We start from the raw sequence: 21,410 nt of genomic DNA on the forward strand, positions 1-21,410 counted from the left end.
AAATAGGGCCAGGACTTACAAAATATGATTTTGTAATTTTGGAGCTGTAGACTAGAATTATTTTGGAGGGCTTAGGACCAGCCCTAAGATTTTGGGCTCAATTGACACTATTACAAATTGCATATATGTGCTCTAGTTGTGCTTATAAAATAGATTATTGAATAATTGAATCAATTGCACCTTGATCTGCTCATCGTTATCCTTTTCTTTTTACATTTATTCACTCGTTAGAACAACTTCAGAAAAAAAATGACCTTATCTTGTAAAAAGGTTTATACGAGACTATATATATTAATAAGTCCACTAAGTAGTTATTTATAGCAGGAGTCTGATCTTTGAGTCATGTGATATCCGAATCGGTGAGAAGAGAATTACTTATCATCATCTAGACATAAACTTATATTAAAAGAATATTATTATATGTCTAAGTTTTTTTTTAATAAGTCTAATAAAATTAAATAATAAATTTAGTATAATACTAATCATAATTAATTTTGTTATATTAAATTAATTTAATTAAAAAATTTTAAATATATAATATTATTCATATTAAAAAGGGTGTTATACCTTATTTCTTCACCAAATGAGATATACTTAAGTTTGTAAGAATACAAAAGCGCGTATACCTATAAAACATACTATTACTACTATAACTTTTTTTAATTGACTTTAACTTTTTTTTGATAAATTATATATAATGAATTAATGATATCTAGTTATAATAACTATTACAGTTATATAATTTTAGTAATATTTAAAAGATATTATTAAAATTAAAATAATATTTTTTATTATTTAATAATATCTTTTAAAATAAAATATTATTTTAATTTTTAACATATAAACTAAATTTTAATTTAGTCTCTCATATTTTAAATATTTTATTTTTGTCTTAAAAAGTTTTAAACGATTTTAATATTATTCTATTATTAAATTTACATAAATAATTAATAAAATAAACTATATAAATATTAATAATGTTATTATTATGTCATATATTTTTTTTATATTAGAGAAATAATACTTTAATTTTAGAAATAGATCTTCTCAAATATTTTTTAATTAAAAAAATAAAATATAATTTCTGATCTTTTAATATTTTTTTTATCTTACTTATAAAAATAATAATAAAAAAATTACATTTTATATTCTCAAGTAAAAGAAAAATTGAGCAGATTCATTTTTCTTCTTTTGCTCAATCTATTTCTCATAAATTTTTTTTAAATATTATTAATTAATCATCAGTTATGAAATTAAAAAAAAATACTTTTAAATTAATAATTATTAGTAAATTAATTTTATTTATGTATTGAAATTAAATATTATTGACTCTTGAATATATAATTGATTTTAAATTTAACAATGAGATAATGTTAAATTCATTTAAAAATTTGTAAGAATTGAAATAGTATGTTTAATACTTTTTATTTTAAGACTAAAATAAAACTACTGGAACTTTAGAAACTGCATTAGGAGCCGGGCATAGACACCATGAGCCTTCTAAGTCCTAACAATACTTTCAAGTTTCAATACTAGCTCCCGGAAGTTGAGCTCTTGAAGCTGTTAACGGAAGCTAGCGCGGCGTCTCTAAACAACGTGACATCCGTAGATCCACAAACCAAATGGTACCCACGCTTCTTGAGCTCAACACTACCCTCTTGCAGATTCCGATAGCTAGGAAACCCCGCTAGATGCGGGCCTTTCCCAGGCCCACGGGAAGCCTTCAACTCCAAAACGGCATCTTCCGCCGTCCTCAGCTTATCTGGGCTCAGACCCGGACCCAACGGGCCTAACATGACGCAGTCAACTCCATCAACTGCAGCTATATCTTTCACGCTCTCCAAACCAACCTCCGAATCAATCTGGCAGCAGAGGATCAATATGAATGTATGAGTATGATGCTGAATCTGCAATTCTAATGAACGATATTAAAAAATAAAGAATATTAAATCACTCTTACACTTTAACTTATGATAATAATAAAAACGTTTTACTGTTTATAAATTCAGTCTAACAGAATATATATAATGTATATTTTATTCAATTATGTATTCTGTTGGATTGAATTTGTAGGTCGCAAAATATCTTTATTGTTATCCTGGACCAGTGGTGGAGCTTAGTTCAGACAAGAGGGGGCCATGGCCCCCAAACTTTTTATAAAAAATTTAGTAGTACTTTTTCAAAAGATAAAAAATAGTTTAATTGACTTAAATACTTTACTATGACTTAAAGTATCTAATAAGTTCAATAAACAATATTCTCTTTATCTTTAAGTTCAAATATAAAAAGTTAGATATTTTTATTTATTTAATTTAATATTATTTTATATTTTACTATTTATTTAATTTAATTTTTTATATGGTAAAAAATAATAGAACATTCAATAAGTATTAATATTATTGTATTTGTATAAATTGATAAAAAAATTCAATAAATATTATAAATTTTAATATTTGTCCTTCTAACTTCTTCTTTACATATTTTACAGGATATATATTCAAATTTTTATATAAAATAATAATGAAAATCAAAGAATTGATACATTTTTTAAGAGGAAGGCTAATATTTAAGAAGGAGAACATATAACTTTTACAATATCAACACCTGTAGATAGTTCTTCTACTTTAATGAATCACGAAGAAAGTGAGATATAACCTTCAAAAGTTCAAAAAGTTACATCTGATGACTTTAACCTTAACTTTTTGGAACGAGATCTTGAAAAACGGTATTAAATTTAACAATATTACCCAAATCAGAGAGATGATATTAGATGAGCTTATCTTAAATGAGTTCCATATCAAAAATATTTTGACAATTATTTTCTATCTGCCCCCCTAAAATTTTGTTTCAAGTTCCGCCACTGTCCTGGACTAAGATGAAAAAATAGTTTAATAAAAAAAAAAAAAACCTGGCAGATGATTAACAAGTCATGCTCGCATTTCGAGAGGTAGTTTTGGTCCAAGCCATAGTTGGACGCTCTTACAGCGGGGTGAGCAGCTCCGCGGACCCCTTTCGGCGGGTATGCACAGTATGACACAGCATCGCGGGCCGACTTTGGGCTGTTTATGCCAGGAAAGATGAGGCCCGCTGGGCCTATATCGAGGGCCTTCTTGGCCCATACTGCGGAACTTTCTGGAAGCCTGATGAGGGATGGGGTGTGAGCTGCGGAGAGGGCGTGAAGACAGGGAAGGACGTTGGGGATGTCGCCGTAGCCGTACAGCATGTCGATGACCGCAAAGTCATAGCCGGAATGGGCAGCTATTTCCGCCATCGTTGGCGAGAAAGTGGCCAAGAAGAGACCGTACAGGGGTTCTTGCTCCCTGTTGCCGACACTGATTAGACATGCTTTTAGAGATTTCGATTCCGCGGCCATTGTTTCTCTTCTTCGCCTCCCACTTTGCTTATAAGGACAAGGATTCAAATAAAAAATAAAAATAAAAAACAGGATAAATAAATAAATAAATATATATATATCCTTCAATTATTAAGTTGTTGAATAAAAATATTCTTTAAATTTGTTAACTTAAAAAATATGCTCTAAATATTTTAAAAATACGACCAGCGTATCTATTTGTTAAATATATATTATAAAAAAAATTTAAAAATTAAATTTTAATGTAATTATTTACAAATATAATTTAAAAATATTTTTAAAATTTAACGATTTTAAATTAAAGTGATTTTTTTCCAATGAATAAATTTTTTCAAAAAGTTAAAAAAAAAATCGAATTTTAATCCAATCTTTAGTGTGAAGTTTTTAAATAATTATTTCTATTATTTATCATAATTTTTTAATTATTTTCCATATGTTCGTTATCATTCTAGTTCATTCACATTTTTCTCAACATTTTTAACCATTATAATTTCATCTCTTTATTTTTTTTTCCCATGTGATTCAGTCATATTTCAGCCTTTTTTGGTAAATAATTAAATTTTTAAAATTCTAATAATTATATATGTTCAATCTAAAATAATTATGGAAGTAATTTTATAAAGGAAATATTCAAAGAACTTAACAGTAGGGTGGATATCGCTGCTACCACCTCGAACTCCAGTGCGGCGGTAACATGGGATACCTGCTTGGGATAGGTGCAGCAGCGGAGAGTTAGAAGACAACAGGAGGCTTCTGGTTCCTTCTCTTCCAGCAGATAAACAAGTCAGCAACAATGCCATTGAAGTATTCAACTTGGAACAGAGTATTAGCATCCTCCGATGAAGCAAGTGCAGAGTTGTTATTTGTGTTGTGCTCTTATGTTTTAGTTATTTTTGGAGTGTGACTAAATTGGTGCTAAAGTGTTTGAATTGTTTATAAATATAAAGAATCTTTTTACTTATGAGTAAATACACCATAATCATCTAGACTATATTATAAACACTTGAAGTCAGGACGGATCCAAAAATATTATTGTGAAGGGCCAATAACATATATAATATTAAAAATTAATAAAAAAAATTATATAATATAAAATGTATTACAAAAATATATCGATAGAGAATATATTTTAAAGTATAAAAAACATGTATGTACTTTTTATTAACGAAGTGGCCGGTCGATTATTCGTATCATAAAGCTTATCGATAATAGAATCTGTATCAAATTTTTTAGCAATTTTTTTTCAATATAATTAAAAGATAATTAGCAAAAAATTAACCTTTTATTTTGTTTATGAGTTATTCTTCACAATATTTATCGCTGAAAAAGATCTCTCAGTAGTAATAGTTGAAACAGAGAGAATTAATACCTAGAGTCATTTATTAAAAAATAGAATGATCTAATTTTTCTAAATATACTTAAAAGAATTTCAAAATTTAATATCTAGAGTCATTTATTACTTTAGAATATATTTTTCATATTCTACCAATTTTGTCAAATTAATATGACTTTTTAAAACTTATTTGTCAATTTTAAATTTTTTCACTTTTTATTATTTTAGTCGACAGCTAATTCCTTTGGGTACATTTTTTTTACGAATTTACCCGGAAAAAAGTTAATTATCTGTTTTGTTGTCTAAAAACTAAAAAGTAAAAAGTGCCAACGAAATAAGGGTTAAAAAAAATCATTCTGTATGTCAAGTTGTCAACCATGATCCTTTTGGTTCTTGTAGAATAGTAGTAGCCGACGTTGTGCACGATAAGATTTATCAGCATTATTTATTGGCATTGGATGGAACTTTTGGCTTTTACTTTGCAGCCATGGGCCATGGCTTCGTGGCACCATTTGTCGTTTTTCTAAAGAATAAATTATTGTTTTTATTTTTATGATTTAAAATAAAAATTATTTTTAATATTTAAATTATTTTATTTAAATTTTTAATATTTTAAAATTATTTTTTAATATTATCTTATTATTAATGATATGTTAATAAAATTAAGAGTAAAATAATATTATGATAATTTTAAATATTAGAAACTTATAAATAAAAATATAACGATGCATTAATTTTAAACAATAATTAAATTAAGTAAAATAATAGTGAATTTTAATAGAATGCATTGCATTAAGAATTTAAGAATTTTACTTATGTTTAGGGGTATAAATGTGCTAGACTACTCAATGGAGACTCGTGACTTCGTTCGTTTTAGGTTAAGCTAATTTTATTAAATAGGCTAAGACTTTGATTTTTTATGAATATTAAAGAAATTTGATATATTAGAGAAAATATATAATTTATATTTTTATTGTATATATATCGTGTTCTTTTTTTATTCTATTTTAGACATTTATCTACTAATAATTTTACAAGCATTTTATGATGAGTAAAAAGTTTTTTATAAATAAACTTTAAAAAATTACATAAAATAAAAATAATGGGATTAAGAATAATTTATTTAGATGTGATTAAAAATAGTTGAATAATTTAAGAATAATTTACTTAGATGTAATTAAGAATAATTTACTCTTATTTTATTTGATTTCGTAATTCTTTAAAAAAAATATATCGTTTTTGTCTCTAACGCTTTTATTATATTTAAGTCCCTAACATTTTAAAAATTGTCTCAATGTTATCCTATCTTCACCTCTATTAATATATTACTAACAACATGATAACATTAAGATAATTTTAAAATATTAAATACTTAAATAAAAAAATAAATGTTAGAGATAACATTAGAAACAAATTTTTTTAAAATATACATAATATTCTCTTATTTTGTTAAGTTTTTAATTTTTTAAAGTGTTTTTATTGTTTTAATTTAAAAATATATTTTCGACTTGGTTTAATTTTTATTTCATTATCATGGCACATCAATCTCTTTTTACGAAAAAAAATAAATAGATTCCTAATTTTTTTAATTTAAAGACACATAAGTTTTTAATTAATTTAAAATACAAAATTATTCCTAACCTTTTAAAATATAAGACATTTAAGTTATTTCATTCGAAATATCTAAAGACAAATCGATTCTTCAGAGGGACTTAGATGTTTCGCATTTTAAAAAGTAATGGACGTTTTTATATTTTTAATTAGTCAATAACTTATTTATTTTCGAGATAAAAAATCAGGGATGTATTTATCATTTACTCTTAATTATTTATTTGAGTAAAGTAACAATTAGATCTTCGAAGATGTTGACTTTGGACTAATTAGACATTGAAAAAAAAAAGTACTAATTATATCCTCTAAGATAGTAAACGGTGGATATGTATGTCCTTCTATCAATGAATAGTCCTAAATAAAATAGAATTATCCATATATTTTATTATTTACAATGGTGCATGTCTCGTTCCTGTCACATGAATAGGAAAACGATGTAGTTTTGAATAGTGAAACATTTATTATCTTTTGAGTTTTTATATATCATTTATCAACTGTTCTTTATTTATCACAAATCCTATTAAAATAAGTGAAGTTTCACTCCAAATATTGTTATTTACATGATTATCTTTTTATAGATAGACACGTCAAAGTAATTAACGGTACATATAAGGATTACCGTTAAATTTTAGTTGATAAATTGATAGAAGGACATCATGTATCTACTGTTTATTATCTTAAAAGATCAAATTAATACTTTTTTTAAGAATTAATTAGTGCGAGTCAAAATATTCAAGAAGCTAATTGTCACTTTATTTTATTTATTTTGTTTGAGGTTTGATACGAATTGTTCCGGACATGTCCCTTGCCCCTTGGGTCCAATTCCGATGGTTGACCGGCCTGATCCAATATGATCACCTAATTCATGAAATGTAAAAGTGTATGACAAAAAAGATTGAATCATATCGACCAAAAAAAAAGATTGAATCATACTTGATTTATTTTTGTTTGAAACGAAAACTTAAAGAACATTTTAAGACTTTCGTCTTGTATTCAGTGGATGTTAACTTTTGGAAGATAGTTAATTTGAGCGTACGTATCCTTATGCATACGCATACGCATGACTATGGGTACGTAATTTATTTAAGTAAATATGTGGGTTACGATTTTAGGATTTTTTTAGGTCTAATTCAATTTATTTATGAAGTATTTGATGCAATTTTTAAGGAGGATCAAGAAAAGTAAAGAGAATAGTTTTACAATCATGTTTTAAGATAGAATTCTAGAGAGAAATTCTCTTTTTTCTCTAGAATTTAGGATAGTTTTAGGCTAAATTCTCTTAGATGTAGATTTTAATTCTTATTATTAAATAATTCTTTTTACATTTTCTTGTTTTATTGTTTCAATTTGCCTAGTTTTTCTTGTTAATTTTTTTATTTTGTTTATTTTAGTTTATAAATAATTGTTGAATTTCACTTCTATTTAATGCAAGTTTATGTTTTCATATCTTTTGATGTTTGCTTTAGTTACTATTATTGTTATCTTGTTTTGATAGTTTTAGATTTTATTATTCTTGTGAATTGTTATGTTTTATTTTTATACATCCTAAGTATTTGATGAAATGCTCTTTTTAGTTTTAGAGTTGATTTTTGTATTCTTGACTTGGGTCGGTAACCTGTGCGACCTTGAGTTACTAATATCCAATTTGATTAATAATTTGGAGATTTTAATTAGTCTTGTTTCTATTAATGCTAATCTTTTGCTAATTCAATTAGTAAGTTGATTAGGACTTATATATTAGGATTAAATTAAGCCCATTTAACTTTTTTTCGATGTTGGAGATGACGAAGTGGGATTACTCTTTGTAATTATCATGTTGTTGTTAGTAATAAGGATAATGATCCTTAACCATCAACCCTTGCCAAGATCTTTCTTAGTTAAATTCCTTAATTGTCTTAATTTCTTGTTATTTATATTTTCGTTTAGTTTAATCAAAATCCTCGATATCTCATAGCCAATAATTGAGCACTCGATTGCAATTCTTAAGGAGAACGACCATGAATTCTACTCTCGGTTATTTTGATTTGTATTGTGACAACCTTTTAAACTTTGATTAGGATCATTTGTTGGTTTGGAACTATACTACTGACGAAGCAATTCTTTTTGAGAAATTCTAAACCGATGTTTGACCCGCATCAGGTAGCAAATCCTCTCATTCTCGTCGGCAGTACCAGCTCATACTACTCCACCTCCCAACACGACCCTTTGATCCTGGATCCTTTGGAGGTCCCTCTTGCCCAACTGAGAGGGCGTACCCGACACATCGGACGTTACCCAATGGTAACGACTCGGCATACCCCTTGCCGGGAAGATAGGGCCCAGGTTCCCCTGAACTTCCATCTACCGCACCATACCTATATTTAAATAGGTGTACCATTGTCAGCCCACTACCCAGAAACATAAATAGAAAAAATTTCCTACATATGTCAAAAGCTACAAATCAAGCAACTATCAGATCATATATTCCTAAAGACTATACTAACACAATGACATCCACCTATCTCCCTACCACCTCTACGAAGCAAGTAAACAATGAAAATGCAAAAGCAAAATAAAACAAACAGTGCAGTGAAAAAATACCAACCTAATTCTCAAAGAGCGAGCGATAAAAAAGGAATTACAACGCACAGGAAGATGCAACAATATGAACCCACTAAGTGTGAAGCAAACCCAAACGAAGTACAGTGTCATGAAGATAAATACCCCCTCCCCCCAATTTCAAAAAGAAATCACAAAGGGGCGGAGGGAAAAAAGGAAAACAAAGAGTAAACTTCTCTCCTCTCACTAAGCATAATTATGACGCATTAGAAATCGCAACGGACGAAAATCCTTTTGAAGAAGCGCAGCGGCCAAACGGCTTGAACGCACATGGATCCCCGATCTTGGCCAAAATCACGAGACTTCATCTTCTCCCTTTCGATAACACGAGAAAACGAGCTCATCCAGCGACAAGACTAAGTAAGCATACCATCTCACTGCGGTGGCAATTGTTTTGGACCTAACAAGCGGGTCTCCAAAACGGTCGAGCGCTCGACCCGGCCTCCCGGGCCCAGGGCCCTTCCACGGCCTAGAATATTGGCCAGGGGACCACAAACTTCTAACTAACATTCAAATCCAAATACTCCTTATCTTAGCATATAAAGGGAATCAGGGACTCCCTCAAGTACGTTACACATTCCTAATTCTCATTTATACTTCTTAGATCCATTATGACTTGAGCGTCGGAATGTCTTTACAGGTACTATCCCGTCGCTCTAGAAATTCGATCCCGTCACCACCTTCGTCAGCGAGTCCTTAGTCCCCCTCACCAAAATTAGTGTCGGCCACCAGTATAAAATACATGTTGGAATATAAATATACATTAAAAATAATCAAACCATATATATATACACAAATACATTAGTGATTGATTTTAATGATTGATTTTGATATACGAATAATATTTTTGTTAAACATAAACTATATAATTCGGGACAAATTGTCAAACTATTTTTTTTTTAATTTAAAACTAATATGTCAAAATACGAACATTGCTGGGATTAATTTGGGATATTAATTCATTTTAATAAAATATTTATCATTAGTGCAAAAAATAAAGGTGGATACTACAATGAAGATGGCATAATTGTCTTCATATGAGTATATTTCTTTTTGACCTTTGGATGATGGATTGTATGGTTAGATTTTGATATTTATAAAAGTGTTGTTTTTGTTTAAAGTGTGGCTAAATAAATAAACCACACTTTTAACCAAAGCATCTTCATGAGAAGATATTTTTGCCATCTTCATTGTAGTATCCACCAAAAATAAATTGTGCTTCGTGTATTCTGGTATGCTGACAATTTCAAGTCGACTTGTTTGGTCTCTCCGTCTGTGTCCTATCGTGGGTACGGTAGCACACCAGTTCTTTCCCACATTACCAAAAAGTCACAAACAAAGCGTGTCGCAGATCTGATAAAGCTCCGAACCCAAACCCCCCAGCCTCCAACCACAACAACAACCTTCAGGCTTCATCGACGACGATGGGGTCTTATTCTTCTTCGCCTCTGTGGGCCCGTACCCTCGCCGTCTTCGTCCTCCTTCTCTTCTCAACCCCCTCCCTGGCCGAGATCCGCTCTTCGGAGATCCGAAACGACGAGCGCGCAATCATCCCCTTCGACCAGTTCGGCTTCACCCACACGGGCCGCCTCGAGCTCTCCGTCTCCAAGATCTCTCTCTCCAACTCCAACCTCGACCTCTCCATCGTTGGCTTCTTTCTATGCACCCTCGACTCCTGGCTCCACGTGTTCCAGCAGCTCGAGGACGGTGAGATCCGCTGCGCCCTCCAGTCCGATCTCGTCAAGACCGTTTACACCTTCAACTCCCTCAATGGCAAAGATTCTTTCACCACCGTCTACAACGAGACCGACTCCGACCAGTACAACCTCGTCTTCGCCAACTGTCACCCGCAGCAGCTCAAGGTCTCCATGAACGTCCGATCCGCCATGTACAACCTCGATGGCAAGACCGGCATCCGCGACTATCTCTCCGCCGGCCGCACCGTTCTCCCTAGGGTTTACTTTCTCTTCTCTCTTGTTTATTTCTCCATCGCTGTTGTATGGATCGTCGTCCTCTACCGGAAGCGATTAACCGCCTTCCGCATCCATTACTTCATGCTGGCGGTAGTGATCTTGAAAGGTCTGAACCTCCTTTGCGAGGCTGAGGATAAGTCGTACATCAAGCGCACTGGGAGCGCTCACGGCTGGGATGTGCTGTTTTACATCTTTAGCTTCTTGAAGGGGATTTCACTCTTCACTCTTATTGTCTTGATTGGCACTGGTTGGTCCTTCATCAAGCCTTATCTTCAGGACAAGGAGAAGAAGGTCTTGATGATTGTTATTCCCCTTCAGGTTATTGCCAATATTGCTCAGGTTGTTGTTGATGAGAGCGGGCCTTATGGACATGACTGGATCACATGGAAGCAGGTGTTCTTGCTGGTCGATGTTGTTTGCTGCTGCGCTGTTCTCTTCCCTATTGTGTGGTCTATCAAGAACCTCCGCGAGGCGGCCCGGACCGACGGCAAGGCTGCCGTCAATTTGATGAAATTGACCTTGTTCAGACATTACTATGTGGTTGTAATCTGTTACATTTACTTCACCAGGGTTGTGGTTTACGCGCTCGAGACCATCACCTCCTATCGGTATTCTTGGACCAGCGTCGTCGCCGCCGAGCTGGCCACACTTGGTTTCTATTTGTTTACTGGATACAAGTTCAAGCCGGAGGCTCACAATCCGTATTTCGTTATTGATGATGAAGAGGAGGAAGCGGCCGCGGAGGCACTCAAGCTTGAGGATGAATTTGAGTTGTAATTCCCTGAAAAGAAAGGAAATAGAACAGAGAAGAAACAAATAATGTTTTCCCGGGGTTAGGTGGTTGAAAGAAGTTGGTATGACTTTTGGAGGAAGTTCAGGTTTCACCTCAACCAGAAGTAGGAATATGTTACATTTTGTGAGGTATAGTCTTTATTGATAATCCTGTGTTTATATATATATATATATATATTTTTTGTTCTGGACTTGTGCTTAGCACTTTGAATTGGTGCCATGTAATTCCGTGAATCATATTTTACGTTTGAGTCTTCATATCCATACCTGTTGCTGCAAATACATTTTGTTTCTCAGTTGTAAACATGGGGTAGTATTTCTGTTTGTCATTCAGCTTTGTAGTTGTGAACATGTGATAGTTAAAATTTGTTAACTTGGTTATAGAATTCGGTCAATCATTAGCACTGAGTCTGGATTTCTGAATTAGTTGAAAACATTTATATCTGCCACTATTACAAGTTCTCAAACTACTAGCACCAGAATTCTAAATTTGGATAGTTAGATTTAGATTCGGAAAGGTCATCCTAGTAATTGTGCTGATCTGTTAATACAATTGTGTTAATCTAACTGTTACAATCTGTTAAACGATGCACACAAATTTGCCTTCAAGAAGAAAATGAAACAAATTTTACATGGCCTAGTGGTAATTGGATTTGTGGGACAAGCTTCAAGGACAGATGTGTTTTCTGAAATTAGGTGTAACCAATAATAATGATGTACAATCGTTTCTTGCTTCCTGTAATGTTTAAGTGATGTGTTCTGCAAGATTAGGCTCGTCCTGTTTATGATCCCGATTATTCTTATCACTGCCATAGTGCCATTGCAGTTCCCTTTTTGGTTGAGAAAATTGGTTCGTTGAAAGCAAATTTGTCTTGATAGAACGTATCAGTAAGACTGGCACAATTTTATTAAAGGATAAGCAGTTTCAACCACCGTTGCAACACTAGTTACTCACATCGCAAACCATTCAGCTTCTGCAAGTAATATGGCTCATATTGCCATTCATGATTCTCCCTTTGAGATTGAATATTATTCGTATTCTTTTATACTCTCAAATAGAATGACATGCAAGAGCATACAAAAGAAGACTAGGAATGTATGAAGAAGTAGGAAGATGAATATCTTCTAAAATGAGAAAACTAATAAAGTAGTAAGGTTAGAAATTAATTATTTTTAAATTAATATAGTGGAACATGCATTTTATGAAAATTACAAATTGAATAGTGATTAACTTTTTTATTTAATTATTTTATCAGCTTACTCACTTTAGAGAAACTAAATTCAGGAAACTAGGCGGGACAAGAGCCTCTTAATCGAAAGCCATTGGCCTGGCTTAAATCTTTTTCATGTTTAGCATGATTACTAACTCCGACGTTTAGTTTATTCCTGTGGTGAATCTTATTATATGTCATGTTTTTGTTCATTATCCGACTCAAAATGAATAAAGCCAATCAATGGATATTATTCAGACCAATACTCTACTCGATCTCATGGAAGTCGAACACGGCAACACTATCCTAGTCCTACTTGCACAAATCAGTAATTAATTCCAACTCATCCAAAAAAAAATCTCAATAACTCCCCTAACAAAAAGGAGTAACAAATCCACAAAAAAAAATCTCAATAACTCCCCTAACAAAAAGGAGTAACAAATCCACCGTCGAAGGTGAAACTATTTTATAAAGTGGTTATTGACTCTACATCTACACTTATAAATATCCTGATATCGTTAAGTATGATTTGAATTTCAATTTACTAAAAACCTACTTAAAACCCTTATTAACATAAATATTGGAGTCTCTTGTAAGTACCACATTCCACCTTTTTATGAAGAATTTGGATGGCTTTATCCCTGCATGAGAAGATGTCAGACCTTACACCCAAAGACATCTAAACCTCACGATTAGGCCTAAACCTCACGTTGGAACAGTTTTTATTTTATTGTTTCCCAGTTTTTATTTTATTGTTTCCCATGTAACGCCTTGTGCAATATGATTGAGTTTGAATGGCGTGGTTGAACTTGGGTGTGTGATTCCTGAGCATGTTTAGTTTTTTTTTTATTAATTCTTTGAATAAAGTTAATATTTTTTTTGTTATAATTGAAATTTTTATACTTTAATCAATATTTTTTGGAGTTGTTTTAAATTTTGGTATGTGAATGAAATTGTAAAAGATTTTAAGCAATAACAAAGGAGAAGAACAACTAAAAAAGTTCCTGATAGAATCAAAAAAGATGGCATGCAAAAGGAAGCAACCTCCAAGAAAATTAAGAAAGGAAACAACCTCCTAAGGAAGTGCAACTCATTCAAAAAAAATTTGTAAATGCTGTCATCTGACTTCTTTATATTCCAGCAAGCATAACTTGAGTTATAGAAGTCCAAATGAAGCAATTTTAGCAACGTTAGAAAGCTAACATCTATAACTTCAAAACGATATGTATATGTCTATAGTGGATGTTCAGTTTGGACCACGAATGACTCTCACCTTTAAGAGTTAATATCTTTTATTAATATTAACTATTTTTTTGAATTAATATTTTATTTTTATATTATTAAAATTTAAAAATGAAAATTTAATCTTTAATATTTATTAGAATGAGGTAAATATCAAATCGGTACTCGAAAGATTTTAGCGCTGACAAAATGGTATCTGACTTTTGTTATTGACAAAATAGTTCTCGAACAATTTTAAAATTTGACAAAATTACCCCTAACATAAAAAGATGATGTCACAGTGAACGAAAAATGCTAACGTGACCGTCTGAAGAGAGCTCCGGCGACGTTAAAACCACCACCAATCCCTCCTCCTCCTCCTTCTTCTTCCCACCACCAACCCATTCTTCTTCTTATTCTCCGGCGTCTTCTTCTTCTTCTCCGGCATTGGCGGGGGAGGCAGGACGCCTGCGACGGCGACGCAAGAGAGTACGACCCACTGTGCCGTAATAGAGGAGGGCGACACGTTTTCTTATGGCCACTGCTTCACTTTTGAATCTCTGTTCTCCTCTCGCATCAATTGCCGCGCGCCACCTCCACCACCACCAACTATATCTCCAAACCCTCTTCTTTCCCTCTCTTCCACAACAAAACCCGCCCTAAATCCACTGCCACCGCCACAACATGTGCCGCTAGCTCCCACAACCACAACTCTCCAATCCCCAAGCCACAACAGCACCAACACTTGTCTCTCTTCTCCTTTTCCGATGACGACGAAAAACCACGTGAAGAGTGCGGCGTTGCTAGAATCTACGGTAACCCCGAAACCTCCCGCCTCTACTACCTCGCACCCCGCACTCTCCAGCATCGCGGTTAAGAAGGTGCCGGCTCGACCAGCTCTCGCGTGCATCCTCCCTCGCCGGCACCGAAGAAGAAGAAGAATGGGTTGGTGGTGGGAAGGAGGAGGGGTTGGTGGTGCTTTTTAACATCGCCGGAGCTCTCTGTCACCGTCGGAGCTCTCTTCCGACAGGCACATTAGTATTTTCCGTTCATTGTGACGTCATCTTTTCATGTTAGGGGTGATTTTGTCAAATTTTAAAATTTTTTGGGAACTATTTTGTCAATAACTAAAGTCAAGTACCATTCTGTCAACGCCAAAATCTTTTGAATACCGATTTAATATTTACCTCTTATTAAAATTGATTAAATATTGATAAAAAAAGTGCATAATAATAATAATAATAATAATAATAATAATAATAATAATAATAATAATATCTAGGTTAGGCAGTTTGGAAAGAGAACTTTTAATACAAATAAAAAACAAAATAGGACACGAGAGTTACGCAGAGTCGCATATTTAGCATGTGATAGCTAAGGAAAAAAAAATACAAAAAGGAGAAAGAGAGAAATTAAAGGGGCAAACGAGTGAATGAAGGAGATCAAGTATGGCGTCTGCTACAGCTCCTCCTCCTGTGGATCGTCCTGTTCGTGTCTACGCAGATGGAATTTATGATCTCTTCCACTTCGGCCATGCCCGTTCTCTCGAGCAAGCTAAGAAATCGTTAAGTTTCTCATATAATATAATGTTCCTTCTTATATCCTTTGCAACCTAATCTTTCGTTACCTCATTATATTTCATTTTGGAGTTTCAGATTTCCGAACACGTACCTTCTAGTTGGATGCTGTAGCGATGCAGTGACACACAAGTACAAAGGAAAAACCGTTATGACCGAGGATGAACGTTATGAATCTCTTCGTCACTGCAAGTGCGACTTTTAATGTTCATAGAAAAATGATATTCGGACACTAAAATCAGCCACTAAAATCAGTTATTAATGTATTTTTATATAAATATATGTATGATTTAATTTATTTTTAAGGTGTATTTTAAGCAGATGGGTGGATGAAGTCATTCCAGATGCACCTTGGGTTATCAATCAAGAGTTTCTTGACAAGCACAGAATTGACTATGTCGCTCATGACTCTCTTCCGTAAGATTCTTATTAGAAATTAAATTCCATTCTTCAAATTGTGGTTTTGTACTTTTTTGGATTTGTGGTGTAAAATTGCTTTGCATCTTTGATTACATGTGCCTATAATGAATGTATAATATACATTCTTGTATATGTTCTATACAGATATGCAGATACAAGTGGTGCAGGAAATGATGTTTATGAATTTGTATGTATAAGGACATTTCCCTTCAATATTTAAGTTTTTTCGTGTTTTACAAAATAAGTAAGAATAATGCTACATGATCAGCAAATTTATTTGCACTCGTATTTATAAAAATTTTGCACACAAAAGATGAGTTGAAACCATTTTAGCCCATGAAATTTTCGATCCGCTTCAATTTCGACCCCTAAATTTATAGTTATCCAATTAACACCCCCAAATATTGGATCGTGTCCCATGTTTGTCCCTGTAGCTATCTCCGTTAACAGAGATATGATGTAGCACGTTAAATTGACAGAGTGTATATCTACGTGGCATCCAATTTACCAGAATAAATGTGTGACGAGTGAATGATGTGGCAAAAGTTGAACGAACTCAATTTATCCATCAAAGTCTCGAACGTATTGGAAAAAGAGGGCTGCAAATTGAGTTCATTCAACTTTTGCCTGATTCACTCATCATACATCTATTCTGGCAAGTTGGGTGCCACGTGAATACACACTCTATCAACTTAACGTGCCATATTAGATCTCCGTTAACGGAGATAACTACAGGGGCAAAGGTGGGGCACGATCCAATATTTGGGGGTGTTAATTGAATAACTATAAATTTTGGGGGTCGAAATTAAAGCAGCCGGTCGAAAATTTCAGGGACCAAAATAGGTTTTAACTCCACAAAAGATATATAATTTGTACTTATATTTATTAGAATTTACACACATAAATCAATATAGTTTGCACTCACATCTTTCAAAATTTATACATATAAATTGATAAAATTTATTTGTTAAAGACAATTTAGTGTTTATACAATTATACTAGTTAAAGGCAAACAATACTAAAAATTGTTGATCCTAAGAGTTTCTGAGTAAGTAAAAGTTATCAAATGATCTGTTATGTAGGTTAAGGCTGTTGGAAAATTTAAGGAAACGAAACGGACTGAAGGGATATCTACTTCAGATGTGATAATGAGGATAGTAAAAGATTATAACCAATATGTATTACGAAACTTGGATCGTGGCTACTCAAGGAAAGATCTTGGTGTAAGCTATGTTAAGGTAGGATTAAGTGATGATTGATTCATTTATTTTTATTAACATCAATTTGTCTACCTTTTTTGAAGGAGCTAATTTCTTATTGCTATGGTCGTATTGATATAAACAGGAAAAGCGATTGAGAGTGAATAGGAGGTTGAAAACCTTACAAGAGAAAGTAAAAGAACAACAAGAAAAGGTTAGTGAAATTCATTAGCTTATCTAACTTGTGCTATCTATAATGTTAGTATTAGATCTTACATAATGTGCACAGCCATAAAAATTACAATTTTTTGGATATGTATGTGAAAGAAAATGGCCTTAGGGAATAATAACAAGAATGCTATGTTGAAGGTGATTGTGGAGGTATAATTTTTCTTAGTATATAAGAATTTTAGGATTGTTGGACAAAACTATTGTAAGAGATATAATAAAACAGAATGAGCCTAAGTCATTGTTCTGGAAAGAAGTAATATTATTACTTTTGCAATTCACTATTTCGCACATTATATATAGTTACTTCAAATGAGCAAAGGTATTTCCATTGATGGGTTCTGTCCCAATTATGTCATAAAACTAACTATGAATGTTTACAAAAGTATTTTAGATTAAACAATTTTAGTGCTTAATCTCAATTATATGTTAATCTAAACAGATATGCAACTTCAATATGTAAAAGAGTAGAACCTTTGTATAGTGTATTTGATGAATGCAAGATTTAAGAGAAGAGCAATGTTAATTTGGATTCTTCTTCTTAGAAGTAAAATGCCAAAGCAAAAGGTTTTAACAAAAAGAGAAAAAGACAAATAGGTCTCTAATTTTTTAATTCAAAGACACATAAGTCATTGACTAATTGAAAATACAAAAACGTCTCTGACTTTTTAAAATACGAGACATTTAAGTTCCTCCGTCTAAAATATATAAGGACAAATCGGTCCCCCGGAGGAACTTAGATGTCTCGCGTTTTAAAAAGTAAAAAACATTGTTATATTTTTAATTAGTCGATAACTTATTTGTCTTCAGGAATCTATTTGTCGTTTACTCTAACATAAATTAAGAAGTTTTTTGTTGCCAATGGATTCATATTTATTTTTATAGCACACATTTTTAAATTTCTTGTAAGATATTGGAAGTATAATGGACATAAAAATTTTCGTTGTTCATCCAGATTCAAATTGTTGCAAAGAATGCTGGTATGCATCCTAATGAATGGGTGGAAAATGCTGATCGTTTGGTTGCTGGATTTTTAGAAATGTTTGAAGAAGGTTTTCATAAGATGGTAAGCTAATTTGTTAACAACATATATAACTAGTATAATTTTTTTTCCTTTTTTATTCTTTGATATTTCTTGTTAATATATCAGGGGACAGTGATCATAGATCAAATTCAAGAAAGGTTAAGAGGTCCACAATCAACTGCATTTCATTTAGAAAGTGGAGAGGGTGATAAAGATGATGATAAGGAAGAGTATTATGATGACGATGAAGATGATAGTGATGAAGAATATTTTGAAGAGTATTTTGGTGATGAAGATCTCAATCCCCATATTATTGAAAAGGATGAGAAGAAAACATAGTCACACATTAACAAATAAAGTTGTTTGTGGTTCTTGGCAGTATTTATGTGCATATCAAACTGCTTTTATTTTTTGTTTATAAAATTCTATAGTTTCTCTTGAATCATGGTAGGGTCATAGAAGTGGCCTGGCTACCCATTTCACAAGTTTGGTCAAACTTTTGAGCACGTACATGGTAATATACATGAAAATAGTGTATATGGTTGACTATAGAACTTAAACATCTTGTTTAATTTTTCATGTTTAGCTTCATGTAAAAGATTATGAGATGGGGTAAATATTCACGTCGTCCCCTGGCCTTTTTTCCCCTTATTTTCAATCTTCAAACCATTATTCTCTTTTTACTATCACATCCAAATCCATAAAAATGTCAAGGGCAAATACTCACATAAAAAGTGAACACACACACATATATATGATAAATTTTATGGTATAGTGTTTAAATTATTTAATTTATTTTAAAATAAAAATAAAATATTTAAAATTTATTAAATATTATTAATTTTTTTAAATAAGTTAGACACAATATTAAAGACAATATATATATATATATATATATATATATATATATATATATATATATATATATATATTTGGTAATAGAATTACATGTTAGTATATTTAGTAGTATAAGTATATTTTATTTAAAAAAAAAAACTAAAAAAGTGATAAAACCAGGGAGTGGATCCTCTCCAGTGAATAAAAAACTGGATGGTGTGCAGTGTTTAATCTAACCATTCACCACATTCTCTCTCTTATTTATTTTTTGTCCCACTATTAAAATCAAAGGTGAGAGATTGCATTATATTTTGTCAAGTGTTGAAAAAACTGGAGAGGATCCATTTCCGATAAAACCACATAACTGATTCTTTGGTTTTACTTTTCTTCTGTATTCTCTGCACAATTTCATTATATATAAGTATACATCAAGTTTCAATGTGACAATTTAGTAAGACAGTTTGTATTCTTTTTTAACATTTACTACAACATTTTTTATCAATGATCACGATTTAAAAATATGATCATAGATTTAAATTTGGATCTTCTAAATTTTAAATTTTTATTTTAGAGGATAAAATGTGTTCTCTCACCTTTGAATGATTTTTCTCTCATATTTTCTCTTGATCCTACCTATGAAATAAATGATGAGAAATCACACTTTATTTTTTAGAGTAAAATTTAAAATTTAGATGATCCAAATCCTCATAGATTATAGCTAATAAAAATCATGATCATAGATGATTACTGTTTTTTAATTTAGGTCATAATTTTCTACCCGTGACCTATTTTTTCGTGACTATAACTCTATGGTTATGATATTTTTTTTATTTATGATCACGATTATTATTATTGTTGAAACACCCTAATTACCATAAGCCTTACCTCTAACCGTAAAGCAAAGGTTAATCAGAGGTTACGACAATTCTAAGGTTTATACATAATTAAATAAAAAGAAATAATATATTCTAGAAGTCCGAAGAAGGATTTAACTCAAAAACAGAATTACAAAAGCGCGAAACGTTCACACAAAGCTAACGCACAAGACACAAGGTATAGATGCAAGAGAATAGAACATATATATAGATATAAGAGTATAATTAATCATAGGGAACTAGTCGCAGCCTGTGAAGTTTAAGCCGACTAGTTACAAACAAAAAAATACAGAGTTTTGGAGTTAAAACAGCTTATACAACTTATCTCTCAAGTAAGCCTCTAAGGCCATAAAGATAAATATACAAAGAGATGTGAGAGTAACTACAACAAGGTAAAATAGAGATAAACTAAGGAGAAACCATACTCCACTCTGTCACCATATTCGCAATCTCACCAAGGTGGATTTGTAACCTGCGTCTGAAAAACAACAACAACATATGGTATGAGAACTGGAGGTTCTCATTATGGTAATAGTGCCCAATATGTAAGATGTAAGGTTCCGAGACGCCAAAGACAATCCTAGAACTTCACATCAGACCGATAATCAAGCTTAGAACAAATATAATGAACGTAAACCTTAAACAATAAACAGGATTTTCTAAACTTAAAGGATTCTAACTAATACTAATCACACCGCTGTATCTCACAGCCTTCGCCAACCTAATCTCCGTACGATCCCATCGCCACCACCTATCTAACCTCCTCAGCACCAGACAAACACAAGATAAATGCAAGCAAGTAAAACACAGATAGTATTCATTTACAGCAAATTATTCAAGAAGCAAATAGACATATTATACAATTAGGCAAACTCAAGTAATCAAAACAAGCAACCATATAGAAGATGCACATGATAAATGTCTATCCTATTGACTCGTGATATCACTTGTTGGTCTATGAATGTCAACCCGACACATCCTTTTGGATGTCACCTTTTCTGCCACTTCCGAGGATATAATGCCTGACACGCTTTCGTTCCGAGGATATAGTGCCTGATACACTATCGTTTCGAGGATATAGTGCCTGACACACTTGCATGCTCAATCTGAAGATATAGTGCCTGGCACACTCTTGCGG

General features: G+C 32.1%; 3 protein-coding genes across 4 annotated transcripts; 2 read left to right on the forward strand and 1 right to left on the reverse strand.

The window, feature by feature from the left end:
- Positions 1-1,363: 1,363 nt before the first annotated feature.
- LOC112740873 (uncharacterized) lies at positions 1,364-4,304 on the reverse strand. 2 transcript variants are annotated; one of them, XM_072213543.1, is made up of 2 exons: positions 2,909-4,304; positions 1,364-1,862 (listed from the first exon to the last, which is right to left on the reverse strand). In XM_072213543.1, exons 1-2 carry the CDS (start codon positions 3,371-3,373, stop codon positions 1,533-1,535), a joined length of 795 nt encoding a protein of 264 aa, XP_072069644.1. In that variant the 5' UTR covers positions 3,374-4,304; the 3' UTR covers positions 1,364-1,532. The 2 variants fall into 2 exon arrangements, with proteins under 2 accessions (XP_072069644.1, XP_025645345.1); XM_025789560.3 differs by having other exon boundaries at positions 1,364-1,907; positions 2,909-3,444.
- Positions 4,305-10,113: 5,809 nt separating this feature from the next.
- LOC112740874 (protein CANDIDATE G-PROTEIN COUPLED RECEPTOR 7) lies at positions 10,114-11,960 on the forward strand. The gene has a single exon (XM_025789561.3). It carries the CDS (start codon positions 10,340-10,342, stop codon positions 11,663-11,665), a length of 1,326 nt encoding a protein of 441 aa, XP_025645346.1. The 5' UTR covers positions 10,114-10,339; the 3' UTR covers positions 11,666-11,960.
- Positions 11,961-15,411: 3,451 nt separating this feature from the next.
- LOC112740875 (choline-phosphate cytidylyltransferase 2) lies at positions 15,412-19,211 on the forward strand. The gene is made up of 8 exons (XM_025789562.3): positions 15,412-15,676; positions 15,768-15,881; positions 16,011-16,106; positions 16,254-16,296; positions 17,192-17,347; positions 17,454-17,522; positions 18,492-18,602; positions 18,687-19,211. The coding sequence occupies exons 1-8, from the start codon at positions 15,561-15,563 to the stop codon at positions 18,897-18,899; spliced, it is 918 nt and encodes a 305-aa protein (XP_025645347.1). The 5' UTR covers positions 15,412-15,560; the 3' UTR covers positions 18,900-19,211.
- The last annotated feature ends 2,199 nt before the right edge of the window (positions 19,212-21,410 follow it).

This window comes from Arachis hypogaea, chromosome 14 (assembly GCF_003086295.3).
Source record: "Arachis hypogaea cultivar Tifrunner chromosome 14, arahy.Tifrunner.gnm2.J5K5, whole genome shotgun sequence".
NCBI lineage: Eukaryota > Viridiplantae > Streptophyta > Magnoliopsida > Fabales > Fabaceae > Arachis > Arachis hypogaea.